Source organism: Myiozetetes cayanensis, unplaced genomic scaffold (assembly GCF_022539395.1).
Source record: "Myiozetetes cayanensis isolate MyiCay16 unplaced genomic scaffold, myiCay2020 scf14, whole genome shotgun sequence".
Classification (NCBI taxonomy): domain Eukaryota; kingdom Metazoa; phylum Chordata; class Aves; order Passeriformes; family Tyrannidae; genus Myiozetetes; species Myiozetetes cayanensis.
In genome coordinates this window covers 14,522,036-14,535,320 of record NW_026087048.1, presented here as the reverse complement: position 1 = coordinate 14,535,320, position 13,285 = coordinate 14,522,036, and the positions used below count along the sequence as shown (strand labels likewise).

General features: G+C 44.0%; 1 protein-coding gene across 1 annotated transcript in view; it reads right to left on the bottom strand.

Moving 5' to 3' along the window:
- Positions 1-2,661: 2,661 nt before the first annotated feature.
- The window catches only part of SLCO3A1 (solute carrier organic anion transporter family member 3A1), a 140,154-nt gene continuing 129,530 nt past the window's right edge, over positions 2,662-13,285 (bottom strand). The window contains exon 10 of the mRNA XM_050309114.1: positions 2,662-11,773. Coding sequence (XP_050165071.1) covers positions 11,394-11,773 — 380 coding nt within the window. The 3' untranslated portion in view covers positions 2,662-11,393. The remainder of the gene's footprint in view (positions 11,774-13,285) is intronic.

The following is a 13,285-nucleotide window of genomic DNA, read 5'->3' as shown; positions in this document are numbered from 1 at the left end:
GGTCACAGGCACGCCTGCTGTCAAAGATGCAGAGCACTTGTCTCAGTTTCAGCTCATGCAGTGTCAGGGACTGGAGGTTCTGCTGCAGCTCATGGAGAAAAGCATCACTTGGAAATGTGCCAAGCAGTTTCCTTCTGCCCTGTGCAGTAGCTGCCTTACACCAGGTGCCTGTGTTTACTGAGCTCCATGTGCACCTCTCCCAGCTACTTGCATGACATAAGGTGTCCTTTGCCATGCAGGGCACAGGGAGCCCATTTGGGAGCAGTGAACGGGAGGATGTCTGATGTCATTACCTGACACTTGCAACGTGAGGCAGGATCCATCCCTACCGAGTTGAGAGACAAGCAGAAGGAGGCACAAATGGAAGAGTTGTGGATCAGGAGGCAGCTGCCTCTTTCAGAACAACCCTTTTCTCCTGTTCAGGAGACCTCCACGGATGTGCAGTGAAAAGAGAGTACAGTTCTGGCTGCTTAGGGTCAGCCTGGACACAAGCTGCAAACAGCTTTCTACAGACAGGCAATTCCTGGTTTTGCAAGGCACAAACCCATGCTCCTGCCTGGCACATATTTGTCACAAGAGTGATAGGACACCAGAAACAAGGGATAAATACCTAACTTTGCCCTGCCATGAACAACATTGGATCTGTCTCTCTTCTCTGACTGGCTGAGCAAGGCTCTTCAAATAATGTTTGTGGTTCAGAAGTTCACAATTCTAACGACATATTTCATCTTCCAACATTCCCCACTCCTGACCACCAGACTGCTCTTTGCATGGTCCTCGCTCCAGTAGATACACAACCCACGGCAAGCTCTGGCTGCAAGCAGATGGAACACCAGAATGCAAAACTAAAACAAGTTCTTCCAAGCCCTAACAACTACTCCATGCCATTCAGCCAGCTCAGGAGCACCCTAAAGAGCACCCGAGGCTTCAGGAGCTGAGCAAAACTGGTGCAGAACTAAGAGCCTCAGCTAAGCACATTGATAGGAACACCTCAACCTCCTCAGCTTGGAGCTCCCCAGACATCATCACCATTGCTGCCTTAGACCCAGCTCAGGCTCAGGCTAACCTTGGGAAGGCTTCCAGCATCACACTCTCCCTGGGATGGGCACCACAACATCAAGACTTACCCAAGGTCTTGGAACAGCAAGGAAGAGATGGATCAGAGAGGGCTGAAGGAGGCGATAAACTGATGCCACTGATGTAACCCATCTTTCAGTCCTTTCTAATTACAGCACAGCCACACACAGCCCTGTTGCTAATTAGGGAGGGCTGAGCGCTGACACATTAACCTCCCAGTCTCAAAACATTAACTTTACCAGGTGTAATATCTTCTAGGTGACATAAAGGTTAATAATCTGCATCCACAACAGAATTCAGCTCAGTAAATACCCAATTAGCCCAGTTCTGTCAGATGCAGTAACCAAAACACAAGGTCTACAGCAGCTGAGGGGAGGTCCTAAAACACTGGGTGTGATGTGTGCTGATGTGCTCACCCACTGTGGGGGACAGTGGGGACCTGCCAGGAAGGACCAGTGGAGCAAGTAGGAATGATGCCCTTAGAGGGAGCCTGTGCAGGCTCCAACATCAGCAGTAGGTGGGCTGAGGGAAACCAATAAAGTGAAATAAATAAAAGATTCTTTGCTGTCAACATTTAACAAAACGTTTTTTCCCAGCCTTCCTCCCTCACTCCTGAACTGTTCTCCAAAGCTTCTGCTGTTAGAAAGCGAATTCAAAGCAACAGTGGTTGGATTGAACTTGTTTGCAGTAAAATGTTTGGGTTTCTTTTTTTCTGACTTTTAATCTTTGTTTTGCTCTCTACCTTCCAGAAGAGGGAATTAGAACAGGGAAAGATAAAAAATGGAACAAACAAGGAATAACTGAATATTCAGCTCAGTTGGAATGTAATTGCCTTGTTTAGCATCATTTTGTAGAACCTCAGGAGAAAACTACTCTTCTCATACAACAGATTCGAAACATTTAAAAATAATGGGTCAAAAAAGTGCTTATTTTCATTCTGATCAATGCAGCAGCTAGAGTAAATGGAAGTGGATATCACTGAATTCTCAGGAACGTGGCCTGATCCTACATCACAGGGCATGTTGACAGAGATGAAGAAGTCCCTACAGCTGCAGGGGCTCAGGGTGCTTTGCAGGGCTCAGCCACTTTACTGAGCTGTTGCTATTTCAGCTAAAAGCTCATTTTCTTTTTTTCCTCCACAGCTGAACTGACACAAAGAGTGTCAGACACATTTGTCACCACGGAGACATCCAGCATTTTTCCCAAGTGCTCAACTCATGTTCCCTCTGAGCTCCTCCTCATTCTACTGACTTCCAGGTGTTCAAGCTCCTCCATTCTGCAACCATCTAGGATGTCCTCATTCTCCCTTTCCTTTCTCCATTAATTAAACTTCATCTTGTCCTTTCCCAAAAATCTGTCACAACCACTTTTCAGCAAGACCTCTCCTCTGAAGGCACTGCACATGCATAGGAACATGTTCACCCCCATTGTCATTTCCAGCAAACTTTCAACCTCAACATCCAGCCTCCAACCTGAACAATCATCCTCCTTTTACTGAAACCGAAAACTTTCTGGAACAGAGTACGAGCCCAGCCAGCCAACCTGGGAGAACCAAAGACATCATCCAGTGAGACAGCAGAAGAATGAAAATAGTGATTTTAATATAATTTACAGCAAACTTACAGTATGTATTTCACATCACATTATTTCTAAACTGCTCATCTGGAAAATATAAGCTGCAAAAATACAGAACACAGTACTCAAAATATATCGAGCATGTGGTTTCTCTTTCTTTCTTTTTTTTTTTTTTTTTTTTTCTTTAAATCAATTGTACAGTGAAACATATCCTTTTCCAAACCAGGTTTTGGTTGTTTTTGGAAGTGCTGCTAAACACCTGCAAAATTACCAGCAGTCAAAACAGCACACTTCAAAGACCTTTTTAAGAACTTCTTTTCCTTGGGCACTGTAGGAAAAGAGTAACCCACAGCGTGATGCAGGGGCAGTGGCACATGGGCTCATCCAGGTCCCACACAAGCTGCTACAGACCATCTGTGGGAGATGTGCTGTGCAGGATGAACCTTCTCCACAACCAACCACCCACAGATGCTGCTCTGCCCAGGTGACTGTAAAGGACAGCAATGGTATGAGGGACAAACATCACGGACTGGTCTGGTACAGAGGCAGGTAGATACTCCTCCAGTGTTGTGGACCCTGCAGAGAGCTCTGCAGGGGAGTTTTGAGCCATAGGTGTAACAAACTGCATGGGGTGGTCTTGTTCTCCAAAAAGACAATCAGTGTGGAAGCATCCTCCAAGCACCAATGGAAAATTACAGCCACACACTGGTTGCAAACACTTGTCAGAGAAGTCCTGAGCTTCTGAAGCCTGGAGAAACTCCCACCATCAACCCAGTTAAGAGATTCATCAGGATTGGAGGGCACATGGCAGACCTTCCTCTCAGAAATGTGTTATTTATTACACCATGGAGTAACAGAAGGATGGAGAAGGGAGTGGGTTAAGGAACAAAGTAAGTTCCTAATATTCTTATTAGCCAAAAACACAAGCTCCTCAATCTCTGCCAGAGACACAGAGGAGCCAGCTGGTTAAGAACAGAACTTCTTTCTCAATCTGCTTTGAATTTTAAGCTGTCAAGTTTGCTCAGCTGTAGCTGCCACTAAGGGATCTCAGGGGTGGGGGGTGACCAGGTTACACAGGCAGGGCATCTGCTGCTGGTCAACCTCTGCAGCAGGAAAACAAAGCAAGGAGAAATCAGCCAGACTGAAACTTTGCTTTCCCTCCACCATGAATGAAGCATGGCTAAGGATTGAATGGGCAGCAGTTGCTTCTGCTCAAAACCTCATCACAAGCTGCTCTCCTCCTGCCTGTTTAAGCTGCCCCCACTCCCTCCCTTCTGGCTGGTTTTCAGATGGTGTTTGGGTCTCATCTATACAGGGCAAAAGGAATTTTAAAACAGTCTTACTGCAAACATTCCCCATCTAATGCCATTTATGCATTGCTAGCTCACACAACTCCAAACGTCCCCGTGCCTGGAATGTGATATAAGTACCTACAGCAGGGAAAAAAACCACATTTCTGCAGACTGCATTTGACTTGTATCAAAATCCTAACGAACACCACATTTATTGTACTTTATTTACATGGTAGTCACGTATAATATAATACAATACAGCGTTCCATTTGCAGTGGTAGGCACTATGGGTTTTAAAAGGTCACAGCTCTTCCCCTGCTCCATCCCCACCCCTCCTCCCTACAGATGTGGTACCGAAGTGAACGGAGAGGCCCCCTGTTGTGCGGTCCAAGCGCTGCTCCAGCTTCCCACTGAACCTGCTCTGAGACAGCTCCTTCCCAAAAGTAGGTGAGGGAAGCTGCTTCCATGTGCTAACATGGAGACTCCCAAATCCTGGTGGTCCCAGACCACCAGCAGCCCTTAGCATCTGTCAGGGGCAGTCATGCACAACCTCCTCACTGTGCTTTGCACCAAGAACATAGTGAAGGCAACATGGGGCTGTAGATAAGTTACAGACCCCTGAGCACAGCGAACAGGCCACCTGCAATCACAGAGCACCGTTGGATAAGACTTCAGGGAAACGGCTGTGAGTCGTCCAGAGGGATCACCATCCTCCTCTGATCAGGCAGGAAGCGTTGTGGGCGAAGAACAGGGGTCATTTCTTCCCTTCAAGTTCACAGTTAAAGAGTTGTGAGGCACCAAAAACATAGCACTGAGGGGTAAATGCACTGGTATTTGTGCGATGCCGTACTGCAAAAGAAAAGGGGGTTTCAAGGGCTAAGATATATGTGGCAGGGAAAGATGTCTTTTGCTGTCCCACCAATGGGCAGTTCAGTTGGGAAGAACTAAGATGTTAGGCCATATACAACTCTCTTAATTCCCAAGAGGTTTTTGCTTCCAATCCAAGAGCTGTGCAAACATCGCAAATAGAATTTACACCACCTGCTTCACCTCAATAGCAATTTGGTTTCATCTGGGTTCATACCCTTCTGGTGTTTGCTTTCAGTAATTACTCAAATGAATGTGTTAACTGGTAGGAACATTAGGAAAGGCTGAGAATTTCAAGCATCTGTGAGAGAATATTCCTGGAAAGGGGACTGTGAGTTGGAAGCCAGCACTTTGGCTGTCCTGGAGCAAGTGTGCATTCAGTGGTGCCCTGCCCACTGGCACTGAGCAAGGATCCTCTTACTCAATTCCTAATCACATACTTTTGAACTAAACATTTGTACTGATGAGAAAATTCCTGTATAGGGAACTCAGGGAGCAGAAATATCCCGTGTGATTTCTGTGTCCAGCCAGAACAAACCAATGTGTATGAATTACAAGAAAGCTTTTCCAACCCCTCCAGACCACAGATGATATGCAGAAACGACCTTGCAAATGCACTTGGAAGCATTTTCTTGGTTCTCTCAGCAATTTACAAGAAAGAAATAAAAGGGAAAATTCATTTATGAAGTTGCTATAGATTATTTGCTGGGTTGGAGCTCACAAGTTTCTTATTGCTTTCTGCCATTTGCAGACACCAGCTTCGTGTAGAACAAGCCCAGCACTCCAAACTGTCAGGGCATGGCTAATATTTTCCTTCCTAGGGTGGGACAGCCTTCTCTGCCACACTTAATCTGAATAAAGTGGGTTAAATATCACAAATTCATTGTACTCCAAAGACCCCATCCCTGGGGTCACTCCATTCATCAAACAAGCAGAGACTGAAGCAAGGTTCTGACAAGCAGAACAGCATGAACACTACAAACATCCTATGGTCCTACTTGTGCAGCCATCCAAATGGATTCTTCTGTCCATGTGACTTCTCCTGAATTCCCTGTGTCCTTCTGGGACCAAGGGATGCCCATAGATGAGCAGCTGTGACGAGACTAAAGCTCAAAGAAAAGCTGTCCAGGTTCATACTCTGCCACAGAAAATACCAGTATTGCTTCTGAGCAGGCAGAGCTTCCTCCTGCTCCACTGGATCCAGGGAACAGACAATGGCCAAAGATTTTACTTGGCATCACTAGTTAATAAAGAAGTACCTCATGTCTAAGATCTGCTGAAAGGACATTTTTCAGCAAAGCAATTGTATTAAGACCCAGATTGGCTAGAAAAGTCAATGGAATGATAGAAAACATAATTTGCAGCCTAGAAGAAATAGATTTAGTGTATATAAGCAGAACAAACTATAATATTTTGAGCATCTGTAACACTAAGTGAGACCTGCTGGCATCCCAGGCAAATGTAAATGCCACTCAGTAACTCTGAATGCCTTGTATTGACTTGGTATTGCTGAGCTGTGGTTTGCCAGCAAGGGGAAGGAAGAACTGTGGCTGGAGAAAGGAAGAAATGGGTCTGGGGGAGGCAGGGCTATCCAGGAGCTCAGAAGGGTGGATAATCCTTTCAGGGACACCAAAGGGCTCAGCTACAATGTCCTTTCCTCCTCGGATCAATCTCAACCATCGGATAACACAACTGAGCCTGGTTCACGCCAAAGGCTCCCGTCATATGATTGTCCATATTAATAAACTGCTGCTTCTGTTCCCACCAACTGGGTCTTGGCTGCCTGTCTCCTGGAGTTGCTTCCAAACAAAACAGGCGAGTCCCAGCAGCAGTATGGGATACTGGGAGAGGTGAACTCAGATTTAGGTAAGAAAAGCCAGAACTCCTAATGCAGATGGGAGGTCAGTATTATTGCTTATACACAGGGGTGCTCTGCCCTATGCACAGAAAGCCTGTGAGCTTTGCATGTATTAATCAGATCTAGAGAGAGAACAAGAACAAACCTGGTTCTGTCTGCAAACACAGTTCACATGAAATTAGGGGGATAGATGAGCATGGCTGTGTCTAAAGGGAGAGCAGGAATTAAGTCTGGAAACCCTTGTCAATAAAGAGACAAAGCTGTTATCACATCAGTCCAGTGAAGCATTTGCATGTATGTTTTATACTGACAATTCTCCACATCACCTGCCAAGAATAAAATGAACATCAAACCAAGAATGTCTAACTAAGTCTTAAGAAAATACCAGGCCCAGCATAATGAGCTGTGACAAACTCGCATGGCAGCAACAGCCATGGCTGGATTGGGGGCTAAAGCTTGTAGCTTTAGCTGGTAGCTTTAGGTTGTCTTAGGTTGGCTTTGGAGTAAAACTGCTGGTTTTGAGATGGAGTCGCCTTTCTGTGTCCTAGGACCACATTTACTGTGTCTATCTGAGACACAAAGCTGAACCTTAAGTACGTTGCCTCCAACAGCAATGTGATGAACATAAAACTCTGATGGGGATAGGAGGGACTCCAAATCTCTTTCATTCCCTTAATTTAAACTTTTTCTTTTCTTTTCTTTTCTTTTTTTTTCAAGGAAAAATAAGTCAATGCATCTCAGCCATTTGGAAATACTCCAATCACTTTCCAAATGTCTGCAGACCATCAGTTCAACTCAGAAGCATTTTGAAATACAGCTAAGTCACCTAATGGAAGCTAATTCCTCTCTGCATCTTTCCCTTCTCACCTTCTGAGCAAGGTGAGACCCAATCAAGATAAACCATAGCAGCACAGAGGAGTTCAAGGGACCTTGCAAGGGTATGGCAGTGGGAGGTCCCTGTTAGCTGAATTCCCAAGGAATGGAAGGTTTATGATATTCAAGTGGTAATTCAAGTGATGGCCTTTTCGGGCCCATCCTACATCCAAGATGTGCTGGGCAAAGTCAGGAAAGTGGATGATTTCTGTATGTATAAAAAGAAGGTTCTGTAAATGCATCACCTTTTTAACAAGGGTGCAAAGAAACTGATTCTAGTGTCATCTGCACCAATTTTAGATTGGGGTGCCCTTCTGATTTCACCAGGGCCACACCAAGGTGGGATCTGTGCAAGGGAAAGGAAACCCCAACCTGAAGTCATGCAAGGCCACTGCGCAATCCCAGAAAGACTGGGATTCTCAAGTAATTTATTTTTTCAAAAATCCCATTCCTTAGCAGACAGCCACACAGGGAACACAGTGCTTGGAAATGTCAAAATAACATTTCTGCTGAGACTGAGGTCTCAACAAACCCCTGAATTTCAGTTCCCTGTGAATATGGGGAAAAAAATTCCACCATTCCATTCTAACTCCATCCTTGCTCTTAAGTCTCCTGCATTGTTAAGGCAGTTGAGGAATGGAAGCCAAGTGCTGACAGGCAAAGGCCCATACTTGCAATTTGGGAAGCAGGAGTGTGACACTCTTAATTTATTATTCTATAACAAAAACTGGGTTGCAGGAAAAACTGGCTTGTGGTTTTGAAATCAGAAAAAAACCCAAAATGCCTGCTGGGATGGATGAAGCTTTTGGTCTGTGTATTTTCTTTAAGCTAAAGCTCTGTTCTTAAGTCTATACCAAAGCACTGACAGCAAAGCCCTTCATGATGCGGGCATTGGATACAACCTTGGAAAAAAAAAAGAGTGGGATGGGGAGGAAGCTTTTCAAAAGTTGCATTATCAAAAGAAATAAAATAACAACCACATACGAATTTCAAGTTAGAGCTTAAAAATAATGTAAGTAACCCCATTCAACTGCATCCCCCATGCATACTAAGAGAAGAGATCAAATGAAAAAAAATAAACAAAAATAGAAACGAAACCATTATGTGCCCTGGAATCCTGTTTCTATAACTCCGGTCAAGGGGGACTTTTGACTGTACTGACAAACCACAGCCTGTGAACACTGGGAGTTTGTTTTGTTTGCATCATGTCAGCATGCTATTCTCCTTCACCTTGGACTTTCAGAGGGGAAAATCATGAAACTGTGAAAGGGGTTATGGAATTTCAAGCAATCAGGCTTTTAGAAAGGTTCTATTCTGTGACATTTGTGTTCTGAGTCTGAATGTGTGTGTATAGTATAAAATTATGAGCTAACATTTGAAAAGACAGCAGTCTAAGTAATAAATCTGCAGAATGAAGGGAACTGTACAGAATGATTTCAAAGGCTTATACTTGACAATTATATATATTCTATGAGACAGTTATGCACCCTGTGCCTTTTGTAAATTCATTGTTTTATGGATGCAGTATCTCTATTTTAGCAGACAGGATATACTAAACCAACCTAATGATCTAAAAAGCATCATTTACCACCCAGCGTAACAATGGCACTGCATAGCTTAATAACCCTTTTTTTTCCTTAAACTCCTTCATCAATCAAGTGATTCTTAACATGGCTGAAACCCAAGAATCAAATATCTGCAGTTACAATATTTGTGGAGTATTTGGCACAGTGGAGTTTATTTGATACACCCTTTTTTCCTGCCCTTATTGTTGCTGAACATATAATGCTGTGCATAAGTTACAAAGACACATGTAAAGTCAGTCAAGTGGAAGCAGTCTGATACCCCACACCCATGTTGCAATGCCTAGATGAAAGTAAAGTCTGCTAAAAAGGTGTTGAATATGAGTGGCAAGTTATCAACCCTCTGTAATTGTGCCAGGTCTGGGGTGTCCACTGCCAGCAATGGACAAGGACTTGGGGAAGATCGGCCCCTCCACCAGCTGCACGAAAGTGACCTCCAGCATTTGACTCGACATGCCAGGATACTTTTTCTAAACATCCTCAAGTTCACAACAGCTTCAAAAGTCAAACAAAAAAAAGGAGCTCTTTGTTATGATGCTAACCCTTAAAACCCTTCTGACATTTAGTCCATTGGAAGTGGGTCTGGTTCCTGGGGAAAGATTCATCGGACACCACCAATTTGTATTGCTTCCCGGTAGGAATGTGTTGGAAAACAAAAATATGCATACAAAATAAGCCTGACCCCCATGTTTCTTGTAATCAGATGAAAGCTCCCCCATGATTTTTACAGGCTTAGGTAAGACTGCATTGCAAGAACAAAGCCAAATCTGCTCCTGCATGGATGCTTCCCAGGGAGCTGAATGAAAGTTTGAGTTGCTCAATGCTGGCCAGCCTCTGCTCCCATAACCCAGCCTTCCAGAGGAACACTATTTCCACATCTAGGGGCAAAACGTGGCTTCCAGGAGGGGAGGTTATTCCGTCTTCCTCACAGGGCTTCCACTGAAATCAGTAGAATTTCTCACGTGGAAAATAAAATGCCAGTTGTGAGGGTTAAAGGATTAAGGTCAGTATTCCTCTCATCTTGTACACATACACACACACACACACACACACACACACACTTTAAAGAAAACATCCACCACACAATTTCTAGATTGCAAATTATATATATATATATCTTTAAAAACCGGAGAGAACATAAACAGCCTCTCCACATATATATGTATTCACTGAGTCACATAGAATATGAAAAAACTATATTATGTAAATCATCATATTATCTATAATTCTCCAACTGACAATTGTTTTTATAGAGACACAGTGCATTCGTTCTCTTTTTTAAAAACATATTATGTGTCTTCATTGGCTTGGTAGCATATTAGGATGAAGGCGTATGGATAAAAAACGCAGAGGATTAAACAAACCCCTTGAGTCACGTTACGTTTGGGTGAATTAAACAGGATCCTTCCCCAAACTAGCATAAATAAATCCTCCCTATGGAAAAGTGTCAGCCAATTAAGGGTTAATGTAGATCTGAAAGTAATTTTAAAAAACATCTTATTAGAGGACTACGCAGATAAGTATTTGGAACTCATCCCCCTTTAAAAATGACAGCATGTTTGGCAAGTGTGAGCAAATGTCTTGAACTCTACTGGGTTTGAGATCTGAGCGCAGCTATTCACAGACAGCCACAGAGCTGCAATCTGCGAATAAGCCTGGGCTGGAAGGACTTGGATACCCCTGACAGCATTGCTCGCCACCGGGAAGGTTTCCAGCAGCTTTCAAGGTATTTATCGTGGACTCGTGGCTGGTGACAGAGTGTGACGGGTGGAACGAATCCAGCATCGCTCCCTCTTTACCACTGCAGAGCACAGCAGGTTTGAGCAGCAGCACCCAGACTGGCCAACCCTTCAGCCCACGCTGTGGGGGCTCCACACACCCCCAGGACCCCAGTTTGCAACTGCAAACACCTATTGCCATCATCACCTCGCTTTCTCTACGCCTCATGCCCAAGCCTGTCCATGTGCTGAGCTCTCCAGTGAACCTCTGCAGATGCCCTCCTTGGGAGCTCGTACTGTCATCAAGGGGGCTGGTACCCAGCCACAAATGGCTCCCTGCTTTCTCCATCACCCTGCAGGATGTCACAAGCGATCCCATCAGAAGATGCTGTTCTCAAGAATCATGGCTGGGTCTGACTTTGAGAAAAAGACAAAAGTTTCCTGTGTTGCTGTTGTTGTTTTGCAGTTGTGTATCTTCATTCGTGCTCTCTCCTTGTTTTTATTAAAAAGGACCCTTGTATTATTAATATAGTTCACCCCTCCACAGTCACTATAAAACAGACTCCATGTTTTCACACCACTCATGATCTTCGAGGTTATAGATAAATTTTGTCCTATGTGGTTGATTTTGGGGCACCGAGTCCCGCCCCAGATTGTCTAGGGTGAGAGTAGAGGCAAAAAACTCACTAGTGCTGAGACCACCTTCGTGGTTCTTGATGTATCTTTTATAGTTTTTCCTCAAGCACTGCCAGGTGGTTGTGTATAAGATGAATGCAAAAGACTTCAGGGCTATAGCAATACTAACATACAGGTATCTATAGACCACGTTGTCGTACAGGGCGCAGGCTCCTTGCTCGCCACAGAACGTGCTCCAGAACAGACACGTGGAGTCGATTCCAGCCCCAAAGATCAGTGGAGGTGGGATAAAACCTGTCAAAATAAGAGAGACAAATTATGCTTTTATGAGCCTTATGATAAAGAGAGAGGACGTGACTGCAGTGAAAGGAAAGAGGGCACTTTATCAAGGTTAATGGTCCCAGCTGCAGCCTGTGATTCTAATTTTTAAAGTTCTAAATCAACCTAAACCAAGTCTGTGGATGAGTTTTTAGCTTGGACTCAACATCTACGGAAGAATTCCTGCTGATATCAACATGCAGCAAGGATTTTACTCAAGTTTAAGTGGCTTTTATCAAGCTTCTTGTTTGCCTAATGAGACTGAGAGGGGTAAATGAAAGAGGAGGAGGACAGCCTTGCAGGTTGCTCTCTGTTTAGGTACTGGCAACTCTGCACTTTATGGTGTTCACCCGAAGGATGCCACAGTTCTCCAGTTCAGAGCCTGAAATCAGCTGGGACACAGAGTGTTGGACCTTTCTCTGACACAGGGAAAGGTTTTCTCTGGGTCTAAGGAAAAGAAACAATGACCTCTGAAAGACATCAGAGATGCATTCTGCAATGAAGGGAAAATTTCAGAGCGCCATTAAATGAAATATCGCAGCAGGATTCTCCCACAGCCACTGCAGCTAACTACCAATGAGTGTTTCTCAATCATAGCTTGCAGCAGAGCTGCAATCTTAAAGCAGAGTAATCACTCCAATCTCATTTAACTAATAAAGCCAATGTTTTTCTTCTTTACTTTTCCCCACCCTGCAGGGACACTGTAGCAGCCCCCCTCCCCATTTCACATTACCCTGATGGTGATTAGTACATCCACGCTCCAGCTCTGCACTCCCCAGCCAGCACATGTGCACCAGGAGTGAAGCACTCAGAAGAAAATGTGAACATTCTACATAATGTAATCATTTCTCTTCCTTCTGCTGTATTTATGGGGGGAGGCTGGAAGCAGATAACCCTTGGGAAAAGACCCTGATTGATAAAGTAACTGCTGTGGGTTAAGACAGCAAGCAAAGGAGAGCAACATATCTACTGAAATCCAACAGCAGGTAGGCACAACATACCCCTGATGGTATCACTTCCTCCATAGGTGCTGTGATGCCTGAGGCTCTATAAATATACGTGAAAACAGACACAAGGACTGCAGGTTTTAGACAGGAAAGTGTTTAATCTCAGATCCAGTTTCATCATTAACCTGGATTTCCAGGCTTAAAAAAGATACCTTCCTTCAGCTTGTCATGAGCAAAGTAGTGACATTCATGACGTGTATCCTAAGACTACAAATAAATTGGTTGTCTTCACTGTTCCCTGTGGTAACTAAGATCTTTTTATTTTATTTTGTTGATGACTAGAGCTCTGCAGATTTTGTTTGATCTTCCTTCTATGTTAATAAATGCAGGAATTAAGAAAGGCTATATGGGCTTTTGGTACTCATTTTAACCAGTCATTAATAGCACAAATGTAGTAAATAAAACCAGATGATACGAAAGCAAGACAATCTGCTTGTTAGAAACACTAGTTTCTAAACATCACATCTAAAAACCTGGTTAT